The 23,607-nt window shown below is 45.4% G+C and overlaps 1 protein-coding gene across 1 annotated transcript in view; it reads right to left on the bottom strand.

Moving 5' to 3' along the window:
• ME3 (malic enzyme 3) overlaps positions 1-23,607 on the bottom strand; it is a 134,585-nt gene that overhangs the window by 25,308 nt on the left and 85,670 nt on the right. The window contains exons 4-6 of the mRNA XM_080375916.1: positions 17,522-17,597; positions 12,291-12,452; positions 9,190-9,293 (exon numbers count right to left, since the gene is read on the bottom strand). Coding sequence (XP_080232042.1) covers positions 9,190-9,293; positions 12,291-12,452; positions 17,522-17,597 — 342 coding nt within the window. The remainder of the gene's footprint in view (positions 1-9,189; positions 9,294-12,290; positions 12,453-17,521; positions 17,598-23,607) is intronic.

Here is a 23,607-nt window from a genome sequence, read left to right on the forward strand (position 1 = left end):
GCTTCTCAAATGGTGACTGCTGCTGCCTCGTGAATATTTTCCTCTCTGACCTCATGGCTTATAATGAGGCTGGATGAACTCAAAGAGGTACATACAAATAAGGATGAAAGAACAAAAGCTGCATAATGGAATTGTTCAGGCAATTGAGAAGTCTCTTGAATAAAGAAGCTGATAGCATTGTCATCAGGAAAACATCTGCCTCCCTCTTCTGGGGTTCACACTCTTTTATTCCACACTTCGAGCTCCTCCAAGAGAGATGTGTATCATCTTCTGCAGGGGATACAGACTTTACTAAACAGCACCTTTCCTGTCAGCACAGCCCCGAGATCCCGTGTAGCTCTCGGCTGACAGTAACAGTACTGGAACAGCAGTACCGTGATAAACAAAGCTTGAATCCTATGCTTGTTTGTTTTCCAGGAAATTGAATAATTTCTTAATAAAGATTTTGGGTGGTAACTTTTACAACACACTTTTAATGTTGTATGTGTTTAGCTCCTAGAGTCATCCTTCCTCAGGGTGACAGTCTTACGCTATTAGTTTGATCAATAGTGTATTATTTCACTAAAAAGACTGTTTGTGCAAAATCTGCTAGGCGAGATCTGGAGACTGGACTAAATTGAGTGTGTGGGATCATTGTATGAAGCATCTCCCAGTGAGGCTGTTTTTACAGGAAGGTTTTTGCAAGATATGGGAAAGACAGAATTTGGGTTATAATTATTTAGGGCACAAACCCACAACATATGCAAAGGAATGAGACAGCAATTACAGCAATAAAAAAGATTATATTAATCTTTACCGTGAAAGAGTAGGGATTTTTTTTGAAGAGGAGGAACTGGAAAGTACATCTTTTTGTTTCCAATACTATAAAATGGCTTAAGTAATTCCAGAGATGGTGGAGAACAGGGTCCCCCCCGCGGGGCGCAGCCCCTCAGGCCCAGCCGGCTCCAGCCCCCCCGGGGGCACCGGCCCTGCCCGCAGCCCGGCCCCGGCCCGGGCTCCTCCCCGCGGGGCCACGGGCCCTGCCCGGAGCCGGCTCCGGCGCGGCCCCCGCGGGTCACAGCCCCCTGCGGGCACCCCCTGCCCCGGGCTGCGGGGGGGAGCTGCTCCCCCGCGGGCTCCGTGGGCTGAGGGGCACAGCCTGCCCCGCCGGGGGCTGCCCTGCCCTGCCCTGCCCTTCCCCGCGGGCTGCCGGGGAGCCTCTGCTGCGGCGCCCGGAGCCCCCCCGGCCTCCTCCGGCCCGGCCCGGCCCTGCCCCGGGGGGCTGCGGGGCTGCCGCTCGCCCCTCCCGGCCCCCCTCGCTGCCGCCGCTGTTCCCCCCCGCGGGGGTTTTTCCCCTTCTCAGCCCCTTCTCCCCGCGGCGCTGCCCCCGCGGCTGCGGGGCTCGGCCTCGGCCAGCGGCGGGCCCGGCCTGGAGCCGGGGGGCAGCGGCTCTGCCGGCCGGGGGGAGCTGCCCGCGGCACCGACACCCGGCACCCACCAGCGCCCGGGCACGGGGACCCCATACAGCACCTCTGTAAGACAGGCACAGAAATGCGCTGTCCAAGCGTGCTTTTCCACAGACTGAAAATGTCTAACTCATGCTAAGGGGAAAGCTCCAGTCCCACAAGGAGATACAGGACTGCAGAGATGTGCACAGTTCGGTGTGCCCAAGAGGAATGGGAACAACTTTGAATCCAAAATCAGGTCAAAACCTTCCTTTTTTGACTGGGGAAGAAAGAACTTGTGAATGGAAGGAACCAAACTGGAGATTGGAACTTGCTGTATTTCAATGTACTTCATCAGTCTGAAACCCTGATACATTTGAGCTTTCCTTTTAGATAAAGGCAATTAGATCCTGGCTGTTTACTAAGGCCCCAGATGGCAAGAAGATGTACTGCGTCCAGCTCTGGGGCCCCCAACAGGAGAAGGACATGGACCTGTTGGAGCAAATCCAGAGGAGGCTGTGAAGATGCTCAGAGGGCTGGAGCCCCTCTGCTGTGGAGACAGGCTGGGAGAGTTGGGGTTGTTCAGCCTGGAGCAGAGAAGGCTCCGGGGAGACCTTAGAGCAGCTGCCAGTGCCTAAAGGGGCCGACAAGGACGCTGGAGAGGGGTTTTCTACAAGGGCAGGCAGTGACAGGACAAGGGGGAATGGCTTTAGACTGAAAGAGGGGAGATTTAGATTAGCTATTAGGAGGAAATTCTTCACTGTGCGGGTGGTGAGACACTGGCCCAGGCTGCCCAGAGCAGCTGTGGGTGCCCCATCCCTGGCAGGGCTCAAGGCCAGGCTGGACGGGGCTGGGAGCAGCCTGGGCTGGTGGTAGTAGATTACTTTTAAGGTCTGTTCCAACCCAAACCATTCTATGATTCCATGATTCAGAGAGAGAAAAAGCAAGCAGTTCCCATTAGGTCTTTGCAAACTGAGTTTTTACAAACAAGAGTAGAAGAAAATTAGACTTGTCTCATCTGAATCCAAGGCACAGAACAAGATATACTTTCATCCATGTTAGAAATAGAGACAGAACCAGCAATCCTAAACAAGGAAACACTGCTGCCAAGCTAAGAAGAGGCTTAGAGGGAAAAAATTACCTTTGTTAATCCTACAGAAAAAGGGTGCAAGGCCCAGACTCATTCTTGCTATCAGAGATCCAGTTCTTTCCCCCCTCTGAGTGTGCTGATAGCCCAGGTGGCAGCTCTGGTGTGGTTGTTGGGCTCTTTGCAAAAGAAATTACACAAAAGCATAAGAATGTCCCAGAAGGCTAAAACTTTTCTACTGTCAATCATGTCTCAGAAATCTCATGTCAAGATTGCAGTGTTTGCATATTTGTATGTGTTTCTGGCCAAGAAGAGGAAACCCAGATGGCAAAGAGAAAATAGGAAGACAAGTTTACTACTTGGAGGCATGGGCCCAGGCAAGTGCACTACTGTTTACAAGGGGAGCTTACAAAATTTTTATGCTTACAGGCTGCAAACAGATGTTATACTTAACATCAGAAAAAGCCTTTCATTTTTAAGACTTCCACACAGCTAAGAAAGCAAGTTTTCCCTTAAAAAAATGTCAGTGAAAACTAAAATTTTGGTAAATTAGAAGTTGACCTGGTTCTGAATCCACTGAAAAAAACCCTTCAAATCCTCACCCGGTACCATGATGTGATTTACTAGTACTATTTATATCACTCATGAAATAGTTCTAATAGTGTTAGTGTTAAAAGGAGAGATGAAAAGGTGAGTTAGAAAACATGATCATATCTTACTTTGTTTTGAAATAGAAATGTAGTGAGTAAGGTTCATTGATTGCCAGCGCGTTTAAAGTCAAACCCAAGGATCCACATTAGAGGTCATGACTGTTAACAGCAGATGTAGCAGTTATGAAGGCCATCATGACTGAGATAAAAACGCAATTCCTTTTATGCTAGAATGTGTGTTTTGAGCCAAAAGATGGGAGCTTTGCAAAAACTTGTAGCCTTTTGAATTGTAGCCAATACAAAATTTGGAACTCTGGGTCTTGGGTTTAGAAAACCCATGCCAGGGGGCTGCATCATGAACCCAACAGGACCTGCTGCCTGCCTCACCATCTGTCTTAGGCTGCAGACGATTTTGGGTCGGAGTCTCACTAGGTTTCTGCCAACATAAACACAGCCACCACACCACACTCTGAGGCACAGAGCCTGCTGTGGATTCAGTGAGTGCTAAGGCAATGAAAGTGACCCCCGAAGCACAAAGATAGCAGGAAATCCTTGAATCTTGCACTACTGGAAGCTGGGGGGGTATGCCAAGGATTGCATGCTTGCTGTTCGCAGTCATGTGCCAGGGCATCTGCTATGAGCTACTGTTAGAGACAGGATATGAGGCAAGATCAGGCCAAGATCAATTACAAAGTGCTTTGGGGAAAAAAAATCTTGAAAAATCATAGTCAACCTTCCTCATAGTGATTACAGCAGAAAAACCTGCAACGACTTTTTTGCCCAGCATATCTCATGACTTCCAAGACCAGCACTAATGGCTGCTAAGGCCATTCTTGGTTTTTTATACAAAATGATGTCAACCTGGCAGTGGGTCTGAGGAAAGACTGCAGCTGGAAGTACAAGGTTTATTAGGAGCCAGGCATAAGCAAGAGATGCAACCGTATTAGCGCTGACCCTCAGATGTAGGCTTGAGCTACCCTCTGACACACAACAAGGAATGGAGCCTCACCGCCTGCCTTCCAAGCAGAACTCCTCCAGCTACGTCTGAACCAGCTGCGGTAAATCCGGCTTAGGTGGAAAAACACAGACAGAAAGCCTAGAGCAGAGGGCTTTTTGACATCTGTAGCTGGATTATCCCAGAGGATTTGAAGGCAAGGTAATAAAAAAGTCCATTACCACTGAGATCCTGTAGCAGCACCTCGGGAGCTCAATCATTCCTCAGTAGCAGAAAATCAAGCTAATAAAGCCTAAATATTATCCTTTGACTTTAAATATCATCCAGTGGTCAAAAGTAGATCACTGATGAACTCATCCCACATCAAGCCAGGATAAAGGACAGCAGGGGTGGGTCTTCCCATTACCGTCACTTCTTCCTTCTGGATGGTGTCAGAGTCCAGAGCTCTGACCATGGTCACTGGGGAAGGTGGGCAAGAAGAATATCCACCTTGGATTCCCGTGATGGCTGGAGTCGGTCTATACCATCAGCCCTGCCCGGGCACTGGTGATGGTGTGCGGGTCTCCTAACTGACACAGAGACACTGAGGGGGGACTTTAGGTGTCAGCAGTATTATGTGAGGGCTTTGTGGAGGCCAGCAGTGCCTAGGGACTAAGTCTTTCAAGATCAATTAGCTAAGTTAACTAGAGCAGCTGAAGAAATAACACGGGGTCACCTGTACTGGTGGTTTTGTTTCTGAAAGGTGCTGGTGAATTTGTGATCCACAGCCCTGGAGAACTGTTGGAAGAGAGGCAGCTTGTTTTTGAGCCGGCTCTGCTTGTTGGAGAGCACATGGGACCTGACTTGGTATGTTTGTGGGTGAAAGTACTGGGAAGGTATTAGGAAAAGAGAAATCAGGTATAAAACAAGCTCAAGGAAAAACAAACTTAGCAGAGTTACTCTCCTTCTTCTCCCATTTTGAGAAACGGAGTGCTTGATCTCCTGAGGTCTTCTGTGCTCTGCCACATGGCACAGGCTGATTGACAGAAAGCTTCTGCTTCCCTGGTCACCCTGGTAATAAACGCTGGTGGGAAAGGAAAGGGGAATGAAGTTATGACAGCTTAATGAAGCTTCTGCAACATGGTTTGCTTGTGTAGGGAACTGCACCTCACAGTATCTCAGGCTCCGTGCTCAGCATCTGCTGGCAAGTGACTGAGGCCAGCATTCAAAACAGAGGCTGGAGCTTGGGGACAGCCCATCTGTCAATACCTCTGGCCACTTGGAGCCACCAAGCTGCCCTGTTACCGTATGATGAAACTGCAGAAGGAGCGAAAGGAATAGGACAGATAAGGAACTGGTCTCCAGTTTCTATACCAGTTTAGGAGAAAAGAGAAGGAGGAAAAAAAAATTCCAGTGGTAGCTTGCTTTGGACAAGAGTCCAAGGATTAATGCATGTTGTTACTGTAGATGCTGGGCTGAAGCCCTTCAGAGCCCAGAGAACACGCGCCAGCGCAGCTCCCATGGCATTTTGACTTCAACCTTAATTTGCTCATATAGGCAAGCCCCAGAAATTCTGTGGGTTACTCAGATTACAATCCTTGGACACTTCAGGTGAAAATCTATTCCAGCCTACAAAAATGTACCAGTTCAAGAATAAAACTGATTTGCCCTTTGCCATGGTAACTGAGGAGAGGGAAAACTGTAGCAGTGCATTTTCCCATACAAAGCAGATTACTCATTGTAAGAAAACAGCAATTTGTCAGGCTGCTTCATTCGGTCATAGGCTAGGCTCAACGGGCCAAATTTTGCATATAGTTGCCTCCCAAGAGGAGCAAAATGCATAGCTTGGAACTCCTTAGTTAAAGAGCTCAGTCATTTCATGTCTTTTAGGTGAAAGAGTAATGAATGGAGGTTTAGGCAGCAGGAAAATGCAGAAATGCATCCAGCTGTTTCCGAAAGGGCTTTTCTTTCTAAAATTGCCCAGAAGTTGCACTTTATTTCAAAGTACTGTAAGTGCTAACTCTGAAGCCTCTGATACTCTCCTCGTTTCATTACTAGGTGGCTATTACAAGACCAGGAGCCCTTTCTGCTGACTGTAGGGGTCTCCAGCTACAGAAATTTGACATCTGTTTGATATTATTATTCCATTAGAAGAGTAAATCTTCACTTCCCTGGCTTTCTTGTGGGCTCTGGCACATTCCACTTTGGTGACAAATGTCCCTTGAGCCAGCAGTGATTTGACAGGGTGGGAGGTACTCCTGCAGAGGAACTGACAAACGGTTTCCATGAGAAGCTGAAGTACCCTCAGGAAGTAGACAGAATTTCTGCACGAATATCAAGCTGAAAAGGAAATGCCCAAATTGCAAGAGATTTGTGGCAACCCAAAAGATTTCTCCCCAGATAACTGAATTTGCATGTGACATTATAGACTTGCAGAAGAAATCACAGCAGACCGAAGATCACAGCAGTTCATACTCACAGGTTTCCTCATATGTGGAAGCAGACTACAATAAAGCAGCATGTTCTTGACCTTCTGAACAATTTCTGCTTCCTTTTGTAACAGATGCAAGAGCTCCTACTGGGTTGCATCCAGTCATTGCACTGGCACTGGAAATTTGAGACCAAATGAATCCGTTTCATGTAAGTTTGCCAGACCCAGGCTGATAGCAGGATTATTCACCAGCCCAGAGGTCACAGAGGATCACACTCCAACCATGCTTTAAAGTATGCTGGTGGTCAGGATGATAACATAGGGTAATGGCAACTTTCACTCAAGGATCTCCAAATACTTCACAGATGGGAATCGAAAAGTGCAAAGTGGAATATCTCAGCCCCGCTTTGTAGATAACTTTTTGGGGGCTTACTGTGTTCAAGCAATTCATCCTGGCTAAGAGAAATAGAAAAGCCGGGATCACGGGCCCCAGGAACTTGATTCCCAGTACCTGGATGAAAGCATTAGACATGACATCACCTCCTCACAAGATAAGATTTCATTGTTTCATAGCCAAGTGACTTCTCCCTTCAACATGGAGATTAGCTCATATAAACTAAACAGAGGAAAACAACAGCCAATCCTTCTCCTCCAGCAGCAAGCACAAAAGAGGTGAATTGTCTTTCTGGCCCTGTCACTGACATCGAAGGAGTAGTGGGTGCAATAAGCTTTACATTTAACACAACGAGCATAAATCTCAGAGCCAAATTTATGATGGCTGAGACCATCATCTGAGCTGTCAATTCTATTGTCCCCATTCTACCACCGACACCAACACTGCAATACCCCTGTGGTGTCCTGGCCAGAAGGAAGTGGGATAGTTTCCTTGAAGGATTAATTAGTGACTACAATCAAAATGAACAAAACCCCCATAAATCAACCCTGACAACTCTTAAATCTTGCCTACTTGTAGAGCCTCTCGTGATTTCCTAGTTGTGTTTGACCACTTTTCTAACCTCCATGAATTGCTTTCCCCTAGGTAACCCACAAGTGTCTAACATAACACCACGCTCTACCCAACTGATATTTCAGTCAAGCTTTCTTACCAAATAGAAAGAAGGACAAACCAGAGCACAAACACAAAAGTCTCTTCTCTGCAGTCACTCTTAGGTATTTTTAATCCAACCGGCAAGGCAGCACTACTGTGTTCATATTTGCAGATATAGGGGCTGTAGCACTAGCTGACAGCAAGTATCTCTGCACAGTAAGTGGGCAGTTGCAGCTGGGTGGGTTGATGTACTGGCTGGCTGTCACATGGGACATGTCTACACCACGCTGCTAAACAGCAAAGGCAAGACTCCTGTCCTGACAGCAGCGTTACACATGCCGCACAGAACCACCACATCAACAAGATGCTGAAATGCTCCATGACGCACTCGTCCCTCTCAAAACTTGGTTCATCAGCTGTCACTGAATGGTCCTCAGCATTTCAGCCCCTGTTTCCTACATCCCTCCACCCACAGCCAGCTGGGCGGTCAGACATGGAGAAGATACACTTCCCAATGGATGGGTAGGTGTTGTCATTAGACACTGGGCATGATGCCTCCGACCTCAAGGATGAACTGTGAGCTGATGACACACGTACCACCCACTCCCTTCCATATATGCAGGAACACACACATGCTCATAAAGCCGGCTAGACATGCAGAAAGAGGGAAGATCAAACATACCCCCTTCAGCTGTGAAGAAAAGATCCTACAACACACAGACAGGCAGCAGCCTATTAATCAGGCACAGGCTGCAGCTCCCTGCCAGTCCTTATCAGTATCACCTGCTGCTTTGGGAAAGGCAGAAAAAGCTGCTTGGGAGCTTGGGCTTTCCAAAGACTATTATTTTTTTCCTTAACAGTTGTTCTCAATTTCCTTCGTATGGTAACTTCTCCTGATAGTCATGGAGATTCTAATATACTTCTTTTTTTCCAGAAAGGAACTCAATGCAGTGCAAGAGGTGCCCATACAGCACTGAGGTTGTGGTTCTGCTCTTCCCAAACTCCCTGGTACCTCAGAGACCCTCTAGCCCAGCTAGTAAGTAAGAATGGAAATGCAAACTTGCTCTGTGCCACCGTTAAAAAGACAATGCTTATACACTTATATGCCTGGCCATCTCACTTCACAGACTTAAAATGCCAGCAGGGAAGCTCCTATTTTTAACAAAGCGATAGACAGGCAGTCTGGGGACTCAGACATCACCGTGTGGAGTAACATGCCATTTCCATTGAGATGATTTCCTTCACAATGGTGAAATCTAAAAACTTCCTTTACAAAATGTAAACAAACCAAAGTTTAGATTCTGCCTGTGCTGAACGAGGCTCATAAATGCATGATGGAGGCCAGATACAGCCCACAGGGCATATGTTTGACACCTCTGGCCTATATGGACAGGAAATGGTTATAAATAGTCTCATTTCAGTTCTCTGAAGACAAATATTTTTGACACAGAGTGCTCAAGCACAAAGAGCCATTTGTAGACCACCCAGGAGACTTGCATTTAAATGACCTTTCTTTGCTTGGGCGATCAATTATACTAATGTTTATTTCACGAGTTGCAACATTTGTTCTTAAATGGAAGCAGCCCAGAGGAGCCATGTATGTAATCCCACTTACTTGTTGGTAACTGCCTGCATAAACTCATCAATCAGTTCGTCGTACTGTTTCCCACGAACCCTCTTGTGTTTCAGTCCAATATAGAGTGGATCACTCAGGAGAGCCTAGGACACAAAGCAATTCTGTTGACATCTTCTCTTCCATGGATGGACAGAGATTTATGTCCCAGCCTACCCAAAAAGTTTGTCTGTTGTGGTCATGCTATTTTTACTTACTATGCAGTGAAGGCTGGGTCACACAGCGCTTCCTGAGCAGCAAGTGTTTGCGTAAGAAGTTACGGGCTATCTTTTTGTGTAAATAAAGTCAGAGGGATGTAATGCTTCTTGACTGCCGTAGGAAATAGAGCTCTGTGTCTAGAACAGCTCTACCAAAGGCTCTCTGCCAAGGTGCCTCGCTGCTAGTGCATAAGACTGACCTTGTGTGGGGAGTCTTTACTGTTCATTCAGTTCTTAATTTTCCACTGACATTACCAGGAAGCCTGTTGACTGTAGACAGTGCTTTGAGCAATGAAGATCGCCTGAAGCAACTTGAAATGACATGTGTCATTTAGGTCTTTATGCGACATTCCAGCGTTGACCGGAACCAGTGATCAGACACCAAAATGTTCCCAAGACCTGCACCTATTTAGCACTCACCTTGGTTATCTGCAGGTGTCAAGGCAAGGTATTTTCATACGACAGGTTAGTTTATTTTTTGGCTCCCACTACGAATATATAAACAGGCCGTTCCTCCAACCCGTCCAGCAGGTGTTAAGTCAGGACCCCTAAGCCACCTAAAAAGGACTGGTTCAGCATGGAAACAGCGCATATTTTGAGGAAAATTTCAGGACAAACTGTGGCAGGAGACAGGTGACACCTCTGTGAGTCACTGCAAAGCAACAATACTTCCCGTCCAATTTCAGGAACTGAATCATCCATGTGAGAAGGGGATGAGCCATCTCAAACCTATTGTCCTGCAGCCATAGGGGCCCTAAGTATTGGCAGGTATGCTAAAACCAGATTTGTTTTTACAGCCACAGCTGTTTTCTCTTAGAATTAAAGATGAAAAGGTTTTCCTCCGAGTATGATACATTAACTCTTCAGGGCCATGAAACAGAAAGCAGACTCATTTGCATTACTTCACTGATTGCTCCTCTAGCACGGTGTGCTCCGGGGCTGGTTCACAGAGTATAAAATTCTTCTGCAGGCAAGCTGAGAAATGCCAAGCTCTGAAAAAACATCAATTTGCTGAAAGAGTATACAAAGTATCATGGACTGTTAAAAGACAAGGTGGGAACTGATGCTGAATCTATGGTATGACTGCTGTATTTACTCCATTCTACCTGAGGTTCCTGTGTTAACACCACAGTTACCCTAGGCTCACCACATACTAACAGGCAGAGACAGACAGGATGAATGCCTGGAAGAGGTGTCTTATTTCTGCACTGATAAACACGTTTATTCATGGGGCAGGATGCTTGATAAATGGGTTTACTTGTGGGGCAGGGTGCTCCTGTGACGTGCTTAGGGTTCAGTTAGGCTGGGTTTATGCACATGAGAAACCCATTAAATAAATAAACAAATTCTTTATATTGTGAGGAAATATATTGTTCATATTGTTGGAAAACAGCAACTTCTATATCTTAATCCCAGGTGTGGAAATTGCCTCCACAAAGAAGTTCCTGGACACATAAGTTACATTTGATCCTGCGCAGTATCAAAGCGCCCAAGACTGACTCTGGGAGTCCCTTTTCTTGACACAATTTAACCCTTGGAGATACCTAAAAATCATTGGGGCCACTCTGGATTTTAGTGTCCCCTGGATGCTGAGATAGAAACAGATAGTCATGCATGGTCAGAAGCTTCCCATGGGAAGGGAAGCACTTTCACCCAGGTCCCTCTGGAGGGAAACTCCAGCTGGGGGGCTCAGAACATGCTCTGGGGGGCTCCTCCAGCATGCAGGAGAAGGAGGAGATGAAGGAGCCAAAGTCAAGGGCAACGCTGTATTGACTGGAAACTAGAAGTGAGAGACAGAGACTTAATTCCAGCTTTAGCCTCAGAGGGTCCAAACTCAGAGTTCCCACTTTTCAGGAAAGACCGTGGATCAGGCTGAGATGAGCACACCCTGTCTTCCACAAGTCCATGACAGGCCACTGTGCTAAAGGGATAAAGTAATCCTGGGACCAAAGACCAAAGAAGTAATGGAGAATCTCATCCCAGATGTCATCTAGGGCCACAGATTTTGCTTTCTTTCATTCCTTTCAAGTGTCTAGTGTGACACACTTGGGACTGGAGTGAAAGAGGTGCAGAAAATCTAGCTTTCCAGTGAGCATTGGCATGTCTCAAAATGTCGGCACTCATTTGTCTTCATAGACAAACTCAAAGCTCTTATACCCCAGATTTGTTGTTTCTCTCAAAAAAACATGTGTTTGGTTTACTTGGGGTCAAGTGAGGCTCAAGTACATTTCACAAAAATGGACAAACCCAGGCGATCACAAATAACTATAGGATATTCGTTTTAAAATGACATCCTCGCAGATGTCTGTTCTGGCATTGCTAAAATGTTGCACTTCGGCCTTTCTGAGCCAGAGTCATAAGGCAAAAATCTACAAACAGATGGAGTCTTCTTGTCTGCTTATCATGTGCAGTGAAGTGTGCAATCTGACAAAACACTGAAATTAATCATTCCCAAACCACCCACCAGGGATTCTCAATTTTCTGGAATACAGTCACCTCTACGCAGACACGAGTATCTGCCGGTTTTCTCACAACTACCAGAGGAAGAATAAATCCGGGACTTGTACAAAACCTTTCAGCTCACCTTGCCGTGCTGAAAGGTGGTGCTGACCCTTCAGCTCCAACTGGCACCGCTCTGAGTCTTCTCACCAGGGGACCACGAGGCTATTTAGTGTTTATTTCAGTTCCCCAGAAAAGCAAGAGTTTCTTGAGCATCAAAGAGGAATGAAACCTCCCCACTTCCCTGCAGTGCTGGTCTAGCCATCATCTTATCTTGGATGGCTCTGACTTTGTCTCCACGTTTAGGGAACGGGCCTCACTTAAGCATTGATCTCAATTCTTTTTCTCCCCCCCCCCTCCCGTTAGATTTATGAAAAACTGTCTTACCTCATTGTCTGTGCCAACGTCCAGCAGGACAGGGAGACACTGTTGTGGGTGAACTCCACCACAAGCTGTGTACAAAGCAAGCTTCCCGACCGGGATACCCATGCCGTAACTTCCTAGATCTCCTAAGCCGAGAATCCTCTCTCCATCTGTCACCACGATAGCCTAGGAGGATCAAATGAGACTGTTCTATGGTGTGGCCAAGGCTTTAGAAGCAAAACTAGCTCCACTCTCTTCACGCTGATGCCATTTTGCAGTTGCATCGTGCAACGGATATTTGCTCCTTCTACATGACATGACGTTAATTGGCCGTTCATTTTTGGGGGCAGAGATAATGCGTTTGATGGGTAGCTGCTCGCAGTGTGGGAGAGCAGCAGCTCTGTTTGCCAACACTTCACTTGTAGCGGAGCCCAACCAGCATGGCTTTTTGTGCATCTTGAGTTGTATAACAAGCATCACAAAAGGGATCTGGCTTTGATTTTTCCTCTCTTTTTCTGGAAAAAGAGCGCTGTACAAAAGTGTTTGTGCTTATGAACTGCATCTGTGGAATTAACAAGCTCATGTCTTCATACTGTTGTAGAGTAGCTTGTGGAGTAGCCAACACTGGATAATCAAACCAAAACTCATTATCACTGGGTCCCTTTGCCTCTGGTTCCCCTGACTGCAAGGCGGGCAGGCAGAAGCCAGCAGCATGGACTGTGGTGGGGCTCCCATGCCAGGTATTAAATATTTGACCTTTTTTCCCACCCAGTTGGGAGTTAAACAATTGCCATTTAACTTGTGCAACTGGCCTTTGGCATTTCAGCAATACTGTGACGTGCTACCTCACCAAAATCTCCGATCCATAATTTTAGGGTTTTCTTGTTATTGTATCATTTCTTTGTGACAAGAAGGGAAATAAAAGCCTGCTTAATGTTGTCCAAATTAGAAGCCTAAAGTTGAGCTGTTCGGCCCTCACTGTACATCACTGATCCCTTAGGAGGCAAATGACCGAGCAGATCTGACTAAACTTCCCAATTTTTAGGTTAACTACTCTGTTCGTTTTGTCCCCAGGGTCAGGCACTCTTTCGGGCAGTCCTGAAATCCAGTAAGAACAGGAATATACTGGAGTCCAGTCCCACTGCGGGAGAAAAGCTGTAAATACAATAATAAACTTCAACTTTCAGCGCTGTCCCAGCACTTCAGAGAACAAAGCGCTCACATCAAATGGTTTATCAGACTGCGGGGGACTCAAGTTTAGCTTGGATTTCAAAGGAGAACACGGCAAAAAAGTCCTTTATTTTCTGATCTGCAAAGTTAAGGCTAAACTTAGGACATACACATGCATGTGCTTTAGTGAGAAAATAAGAGAATGGGAAATTAGAAGCTATCTCAACAGATATACTTCCTTGGGGAGGGGCTAGATAATAAAGATGCATTCATTTATTGCTGTGATGGAGAAGCATTTAATTGTTTAGGAATGGAATAAACCTCTTGCTGTACTTTTCTATTTCAGGAAGAACTGTACTCATTTGGTGCAGCGTCCTTTCTTACTCAACATAAACTATATACACATCCCAAGCCTATTTTCTCCCTCAACCTAAACCACTGTTTCAGGAATAAGCCTGAGGAGAAACTACAGAAACAGAAGACACATGCACCTATTCCATCTTTTACATCTGCTTTGCCCTCCTGCAAAAAATCCCAAAACCTCTGGCAGTCTGAGGCACGATACGTTCCAGGGTTGTATTGCACATAATAATAGTGACAACTAATATGTAATAGGGAATATTTTGAAATGGTCCTCCTATATGTAGAATATGTGGTGTTGTGCTGTTGCCACTTTCTTGTCACTAGGAGACAAGAATTCCTAAAAGTGATCCTTCAATGAAAAATCTATTACAAATAAAAGGACTATACACCTATCCTTAGGCTAGAGGCTGGATGATCCCTGACACGGGAAATTCAGTCATGGCAGTGATACACTTACCCATCTCCATTTTTTAACATTTTCCTATTTGTTTTTCCTTCTGAGTCAATGTGAAATGTTACCAATGGGAAAGTCTCTTTTTGTGTGGGCTCCATCTGTTTCTGGGTGTGAGCTCACTTCTTTACTACACCCAGAGGATGCAGTTGGAACTGGAAAGCAGTAATGGGAACGGGGAAAGCAGCAAGCACATGCACTGCTACAGGTTTATCCTGAAATGGATGCAAATTACATGAAAAGGAGTTAAAATCCTAACTATGCGAAGAATATTAAAAAAAATATCTCTAATTAATCAAAATATTTCTCTGGAGCACAGATCCGCTTTCATCTAAACAAATAAATGTTCTCGGGCAAGATCTCAATAGCACTCAGATATCCATCAGAGACAGAAAATTTCTTCAGCCTTAGATGTGCTGCATCCTGTAGGTACCAGAGCTCCTCAAGGCAACAAAGAAAAATCAGAAGAACAGAAAATACAGCACAGGAGACATTCATTGCTGTCTGTATCAGTGATGGGAAACTGGATTCACATTTGTTTGTGGCTCTTTGGATTTGAAAAACACTAGAAAAAAAAAGTGCACAGTTCCAGTGGGTACCTGATATACAAGCACATTAAAGGAATGTTTTCAGTTGCTCATATTCATGTGATCAGAACTCAACAAATAGGACATTAATCTCTGGCTGAGCAGGACAGAGCCTTCTAACTGAACCACTGCTTTAACAATTAGGAACCTATTTTCTACTTCCAGCTGTGCTACAAATTTTCTGGATGACTCTAGTCGAGTCTTTGGCTAAAGGTTAGGTGTGCAGTTTAAGCCAACCATCTAACCAGCTTCTAAACTTCTTTGATAGCTGATGGGGAGAGACAGAAACCTCCAGAGTGCACCTCCTCCCTCCAGCAGCTGTTTTGGGAAGGGATGAAAGGGGTATTTCTCTTTGAAGATGCTCATCTCCCTCTTTATTGATCACTGCAGAGGTACTCACAAGCTGAGGTTAGGCACCGAGTCTTCTTCAGGCAGCTGACATTAACTGAGATGACTCTGGACCATAGGCTGTATCCAGTTAGCCAATGTAGGTAGCTAGCCCAGTTTTGCAATGGGTCCAGCTGTGATCCAGAGCCGCTCTCCAAGCTGCCGAGGCAATGCAGAGAGGCAAGTGCCACTGTTGGCATTCCCAGTTCTCTGCATCGGCTGCTGAGGTCAGCTTTTACAGGATGAACAGATACTCTGCCTTGAATGCACCAACAGAAAACGCTACGTGGAAGGATGAGTTTGAACAGTCCTGTGTGGCAGTAACCCTGATGGGGATTCAAGATGCTGAGTGCACTTCTATGGTAAGCATCCTATGGAAGGAGGGAGGGAGGGAGTAGCAGCAGCAAGCATGGCAGCACACTTGTCTTGGAATAGAAAATACAGTTTCTGGATTATCCTCACTTTGAGATGGTTTGAACTCACAACTGCCAGGATGACACCCTACCACAATGCTATCCTGTATGATTCTCTGCATCCCTCTTGCTTTAGCTGAGCCATTGTGCAGAAAAGAATACAAGATTGAGCAACCAAAGAGAAAACTAGCAAGGGGAGGTATTGATGAGGGCTATCACCATTTAATCCAATGATTCTTCATGGCAGGATTCATTAGTCACCCTGGAAGGGACACAAAACCCTCACACTCCCACATGAGTATGTTCAGAAATGGCTTCTTCTTGCTTGTTCTGCTTCTGGCACTATGATTCTTTTAGAGCAGCCCAGCTTCAACAAGAGGGGTGGAGGTGGGGCACATTGAGCTTGGCTGAGGCTTTGCAAAGCTAAGCAGAGCACTCTTCCAGCCCCTCCTGGCAGAGGATCCAGGCCTACGTATGACCCAGATTTCCCATTTCTATAGTAAATGCTGTTGCCATGAAGCTTTAACAAGCCACAAAGCAAAATATGGACAGCATCTCCAGGTATTTCTTCACTGTCTTTAATGGGACTCACTAGTTGTTGGCATTCAGCCTTTTCAAAAAAACAGTGGGTCCCTCCAGGGACTTAGGTGCAGCCCAGGTGCCTCCCTACTTATCTCAAAATCTCAAGTGTTCCAGTGCCTACCAGTTCAGGCACGGAGAATTCTGTGTACAAAGACACAGGGAACCCTGCAGTCCAAAATAGTGATACTGATGAAATCAGCTGCTTTTGTAGTCTGGCGAAACTGGAAAGCAGATAATCTGAATTTCTTCCATGGACCACTGCCCTTCCTATGGTCTGTTTTGGGTGCCAGAGGGGGCTGTTTCAACAACAGACTCTAATTTTTCTGTGCCAGTTTCCCCATCTGCACAAACGTATCTATTAGCCATAATGAGTTCTGCTCACAGTCTTGAGTCAGAAACAAATGGAAATATTGAGATCTTTGGACAGAGCAAGGACTAAATATCTGGTTTGCATCTGTTCTCCATGGCTCCAAAGACAAGGTTATAGAAATATGATTACTTTTTCTGGAATCATGTTAAATTCCTTCCCCCCCCCCCCCCCCCCCCCCCTTAGAAACAGAGAATGCTTGTGAGGTTTTCTCAGTTGCCAAACCTTTGTTCCTGGAAGAAACAGCTGACCGATAGGGGACCAAAGCTCTGTCAATAGCCAGGGAAATTCCTAGGCACATATACTTTCAGACTGATGGAAGGAGGTGACTGGCAAGACCTGTCTTCAGTGTTGACTTTATTTCATGCCAGGGACTTGCCCAGCCCTGAGCTCTAGCAAAAAACACTTCACAAGATCACTTTTTGGGTGGGGCATCAGTAATATTTTCAGCTGCTGGATATCAAACATTATTTGCAGAGTTGCCAGTGTTCTGGATGTTGCATGACTCATTGCATTTGGGAAGACTCCTTCCCACAAGCAAGTTGGTTACAGAGCTATCTTAAACAGCTTTTTACATCTAACAAGTTACAAGTTAGCCACACACTTCTTCAACACGTCTTCCTTCTTCACTAGGATCCTTATTTTGTACAAATTTATTATCACGCACGCTCTTTTTTATTGACCAAGGTCCTGCTACCTTTGAAAAAGTTGTTCTTGACCACATAGAACATGATAGAGTCTCTGAAGTCCAACCTGGACTGGAAACTGAAGCTGAACTGAAGTCCAGCCTGGAAACTCCCTGAGGAAGGGAATAATTCTTTGCTTGTCCTTTAAAATATGCAATTCTATAAATAATGCAAAGCAGTTCCATTCAATGTCCCATCTTGCACCCAACTCCCTGTAATTTCCTGGTCCACAGAAGACATGCCACAAACCTTAATATTTTCTTCAGGCCAAGAGTTTAGCATCGTTGCGATATGGCCTTTGTCATGGATGGTGATAAACAACCCCCTACAAAAGGAAAAAAAAAGAAGAAAAATAAGCCTTGCAATAAAACTAATAACCCCAAGATAAAATAAAACAGGTACAACTTGAAAATGCAGGGAAATGAGCTGCTGACCACAAACCCAGGTGATTCACTGACATGGAAATGAGACCTTAAGGGACTGCTAATAAGTTAAATTTGCATTTCAAAAGCCCAAGGCTCAAGATCATTAATGGCAACTTCACTCCTTTCGAAACACCTTTGCTTTGGGGAGCAAACTGCCTTGGTGCAGAAGAGCTTTCTAGTTAAAATAATTTTGACACAGGCGGGGGAGGTGTTTCTTTCCCAGGGAGCTTGTTGCCAGCTGTTGGAACAGTGAAAGCACGATACTTCTCACCCAGCTACCAGTGTCAATGACGTGGATGGCTACTGCAGAGCTAGATATTTTGGGTCCCCTCTAGCCAACAGAGCTCCAACGGGATCTGACTGGATCAGTATTTGCCATGGCATTTGCTTTGACCAAGCCAAACCTGCCCTCGCAACACCATTTCCCCCCCAAATATCTGACACTTACATTTACCAAATGAAAACCACCAAAAATTATGAGAAGTGAAACAGAAAATTAACTGTTTGGGTGAAACCTCAATATGAAGTATTTACTCTGACAATAGTATACCTGATCGCATGAAGGTTCATCACTTCTCAATACAAATGTCTTCAAGGTTTAAACAAAAATGCCTTCTCTTTAATAAAATTAGGAACTGGAAGACAGCATTCTTGAAACGTGTTTTAGATTTGTGGTTTATGTTTCTCCTTTTTGCTGTTAATACCAAAAATAGTATCCTTAGTAGGGATTCTTCCAATACCCAAAGTAGTAGCATTCACATTGACTGATCACTGCTCAGATGTTATGGGTTGATTTTTTTTTATATTTTAGCTCCTTTTAGGCAGCACTAACCCCAAAGAAGCAACCTCCTCCATTATCTGTCTCCGGGGAAACTGCTTACAGTGCTCACAGTGCTCTCTAATCAGCGCAAATCAGGGGCTCTAACTTGAGGACTCCTCTTGGCAGGAGGTGGCACACATTCTCCTTGCCTTGTTATCTGCTCACAAAAGCTGGAGTTGTGCCGGTGATTAGTATCAGCTGGAACAATGGAGAAATGCATTTTTGCTGCTTACTATTGCTCAGCCCCAGTAAGTTCAGATCTGGTCACCGTTTGGGGTGAAATATTAGGTAGAAAAAGCTTGAAAACAACCTCCATTGTAAGTCCATATGAGTGATGAATAATCAGAGATAATTGGGCTACTCTCTCTGGCAAGGACTTCTCTCACACGACTCTTCTAGGGGGCAGATATCTTCCCACAGTCAGCTGTGGGATTCCTAATGAAAAAGCCCTTTACTTTGAAAAGAAGAAAAACAAAAGTGCTGACTTCAACACTGATCAAGTCACAATCACACAGAAAGATCAGAAACGCATAAAAAGGAGAGTAATGGTTCATTTATCCAGCATAACTCTTGAGAACTGTGCCCAGTGTCCAACAAACTAATCACACACACATGGCCTGTCTCAAAGGCAGTATTCACAGATGTCAATCTTCATAAAAAAGGGGGACTGTGCTGCTGCTATCTAGGTGTAGGAAGCAGTTATTAACTGTGAGTTAAAAGCACAAATTAGTAAATCATTTACTTCAAGTTACAATATGCATTTAGAAAGAATGCTACTGTTTTAATGTAACATTTTCCATAAAAAATTCCTATTACTTAAGTGTCTAGCTGTGCCTCATCTCATCAGTGCTGAAGGGTGTCCACCAGCTATTTCACCTATGAAAGACACCCAGTGCTCACAGCAGAGGCTGAAGCCCAGCTGTCTACCCACCACCACCGGTCCTGGGGCTTGATGAATTGCAAGCTGTTTCACACAAAACGGAGAGGGCAGGTACCCACTGCCTCTGAGGAGCTCCTGACTCTGACTGTCATCTCCGGAGGGCAGTGGGCTGCTTTCCAATCCCTGCTCCAGATCTTGCAGTAGAGAGAGTTCATCCTGGGTCTTCCAAAATCTGATGACTGCTCTCACTATGCTCCTTGGGAGAAGGGCTCTCACAGCTGTCATCACGGTATGTTTTGCCTGAGGAAGGACTGGCTTGGCTTAGATAGCCGGATTGGTGACTGAGAACCAAGCATGGAGAGGCACCCTGCTCAGAATTTTTGTTCCCTTCCTTAATATTATGTTTATTTGATGTTAATCAGGCCTTCCCATTGAGTACGCTGGCTTCTCTGGATCCTTCTCTGAAAACAAAATGGCCACAACACACATTCGCTCCCTTCAGGCTACGCCACTGACCACATCCCTAGTCCTAGCCGCTTACCTCCGCTGCCAGCTGCCGCATGCACGGAGCTATTCAGGTGAACAATTTCTCCTTGCCTTACTCCAGGCAAAATCAGATTGCTTGATTTAGACTCACAGTTAACACACTAATGGCACTACCCGCTTTGGAAGGGAAACCAAACCTGGGGAAAGGGACCTCTCTTACTGACACAACCCCACTGGGGAGCGGGCACATATCTAAGCAAGGCTCATATTTCCTAACGCTGAATCCAAGAGCCAAGGGGCCAGTTTCAATAAAACACAAAGGTTTCCAATGCCATTAAGGCACCCAGCTGGGGCCCATTCCTGCACCTGGTCGAGGCCCTGTGGACTCCGTTAGGTGTTCAAGCCTTCAGAAGGGGATCCTGGCAGCGGTGAGCTGCAAGTCCCTTCGCAGACCGAGCATGCAACAACCACCTCTGACAGGCACTTCAGCAAATTCACTGTTTTTAACAAGATGCAAAGGGAAAGAGACACACATCAGGCTTCAGAGTCAGGGGTCACAGGTACGTTCTCATTTTTAATGATCCCTCCCTCCTGCTGACAACAGCCACCCACAGAGATGAGGTGGCCAACTTGTTGAAACGAGATGCCCAAAACTGGCAGAGGGTTATTAGTCTCTCCTAAAATCCCTTCTGCAAGGAAGGCAGAAGGAACAGACAAGCTCCACAAACTGAACTCAGCAAAAGGTTTGCTGATGACTGAACGGGGAAGAGCAGCAGCCAGGTTTCTCTCAGGGGCACACAGATTATAGGAGAGGTAACGGGAGCAAAAGCTTATTTATGCCTTTGAGAACCCAAGGTAGAGCTCTGAATACTGCCAGGGACAGGCTGGTCTACGTGGACCAGTACTAAATAAGAAACATCCAAGTGGCAATAAAATGAATTAACTCGATTTTTCTGAGGAAAACATGCAGCCTAAGCATTCTGAAGAAGGAATGCAACCTAAGTAACAGATTCTGCCTCTGTCATCATACCTGCTTCATCTCTCTTGGGATTACAGGTGATAAATCGCTTCAGAGAAACAAAAACCCAATGAGGCAATTTCCCTTTAATCTCCTTGGGACTCAATAAAAATGATTCGACTAAAATAAAACGCTAAAAAGACAAGTCATTTTGATCAAGTCACATAACATGGGTACTTCTGGGGGCAAACACACAGCCTGGTTTTCCAGACCAGAAAACTCACCTGTGCCCAGGGATCTGCCATTCTACATGGGTTTAATCATTGTATATCCCCCCCTGCTCCCCAAGAAGCAGCTATGCACACAGTGAGCTGGAAGCCAAGCACAAAGCGTAGGGGCAAAACCACAAGAAGTACAGTTTAGTAAAAATTAACTGCCCCAGCAATTTAAAGCCATAACGTACACAGTGTACCACTATTTCTGGCCAAATGGTAACCTTCAGAGAGCTCTTACCTTTGTGGGGGTAATTCAGAGTGGGGAGTGTTCAGCCACACCATCCCAGACCTTTCCTCATCCCTAAGCCAGGGACAGTATCTATTCCGTTCTGGTTTTGTCCTGGCCGAGTTCATGGAAGCACTCCCGGAATTATAAAGCTACACAGCGTACCGTGTGAGCCATGGGAAGATTCCTGCTGTGATGCTCAGTTCTGGTTAGGTCTTGGCCATCCTGGTGGCATTTTGACCCACAAAGAAGACAATCCCAGAACTGCAAGGCTCGTTTTAGAATTCAGGGACAAGGGAGACAGGACATATTTTTGATGTCCAGAGGAAGCAGTGCCACATCCTGGTGGTGCGTTTGAGAGTAACATTCATTTCTTTTAGACATTTGGGAAGGAGTAAGTTTTAACATGTCTCAGGTATGAGGAAACAAAAATATTCTTTAATGTTTTTATTCAATACGCGGCTACTTCTTCAAAAAGGCAAAGTAGTAGTCCCCTTTCTGATCTTCCTGGTCAGCGGTGCTGCCTTCTGAGCTATTTCCCATTAGAAGAAACAGTGTATGGTGGAGCCAGCAGTGCTATCTCTAAAGCACTATTATTTATTTACAGAGAATGTGCAAAGCTTTATTTCCCCAAAACACAGAGGGGAGTGAAAAGATTACGCAACTTCTTTCCTCACAGCTCCAAATCTCTCCTCACTTCCCTTCTACCCCAGAGTCTCCCTCCCTCTCCCTAATAGCTTTTCATTGGCAATTACCAGCGCTTCTGTGGCTGTTTTGTTGTTGTCTTGCCCCACTTTTCTAGCCTACTGCTGCCTCTGACACGCAATCAAACGGAAATCCAATGCAATCTAATGCAATCAATGCCTTTGCTTTATCAAGCTCCATGTAAAAACCTCTTTGGCCAGTGCCGTGCTCCTCTTACAGTCTTGTCCTGTGCTGTGGTTTCGGGTAGCGCTCCTACGACTTCAGTTACTTGTTTACATCTATACAATTACTGGCTTCTACACTTACCATATATGAATAACAGTCAGCAATTATATCCACAAGCTTCACCACACTGCGCAAAAGCCACAGAAGAGCAGAACAGGTGATGCTGCTGGATCACTGATACGTATACTAGCATGGAGCAAAAGGACACCACTTTGCTTCATGTGAATTTCCCTTACTAGCTAAGATAGGACCGTATTTGTATATTTATGTTTCTGTGGAGGAAAAAGGACACCACTAGAAGGATCTCAAAAGCTCCTAAGTTGACAGGAGTTGAAAAACACAAAACCAGCCACTCAACTACTGCAGCTTCATCCTTCTTTTCCTCCCTCACTCCTCCAAAATGACTACTCTAAAGAAAAAGATACTTGTTCAGTAAGGGTGGAATGTGGTTGCACTGCACTATCCAATACTTACAGATACTGCAGTGGTCGGGTTCCTCAGGGTTTGGTATATAGCATGAAGAACACAAAACCCCTCAGCTGCAAGTTCTACATTCTTCCTGCACAGCAATCAGTCCATCAGTCTTGTTTATTTGATCTCAGAAAAGAAACATCAGAAGTGTCTTCTTTAATGGGCTACCAGTCTTTGCCTTACATCATTACTTGTTCCTGACTGATGAAGGGAAGCAGATTAAAATAGTAGCTAAGTCCCTGATTCTCTAGATACTTAAACCCTGCTTGTCACCCAACACGAGAAAGGGTGTTGGCAAGGAGTCTGGCTTCTTCTCTGTGTGCTGCCGTACCAGTGTGCAATGAATTGCAAGACTAAACCTGAAGACGGCAACAAAACTCAGGCTTTTGTTTCATTTTCTTTCCACTTACTGACTTCTAGTTTGTGTGCTAGGAGGGGAACTTGCCCTGCAAGCGAGGACAGGATAAAGACTATGAGGTGAGATAGCATCAAGAAAATGAGCATACTCATATATGTGTATCAGACAGGCAGGTATCGTGATTCAGTGTCTTCATCCAGATAGGAAAGGCTCATTCTCAGAACAAAAAGTTCAGGATAAAGGTTAAGCATCTCCACTCACAACCTGAAGGTGATGAAATCCTGCCCACGTAAAAGTCCTTGAGTATTTTGACTTAGTAGGGCCTGGACTTCCTTCAGAAGGGGTAGGAAGTCCACGGGAAGCCATTGCTTAGAAAAGCAACAAACAAAAGAGGTGAGTCAGATCTTTGCTAACATCCAAGCCTGCACCAGGCTGCGGTTGAACAACCGTGAAAAAGTTGTGAGACGGTGGTCAGAAACCTACACTGAGATCCGAGGCTGCGCAGG

Source organism: Falco punctatus (genome assembly GCF_963210335.1).
Source record: "Falco punctatus genome assembly, chromosome: 2".
NCBI classification, from domain to species: domain Eukaryota; kingdom Metazoa; phylum Chordata; class Aves; order Falconiformes; family Falconidae; genus Falco; species Falco punctatus.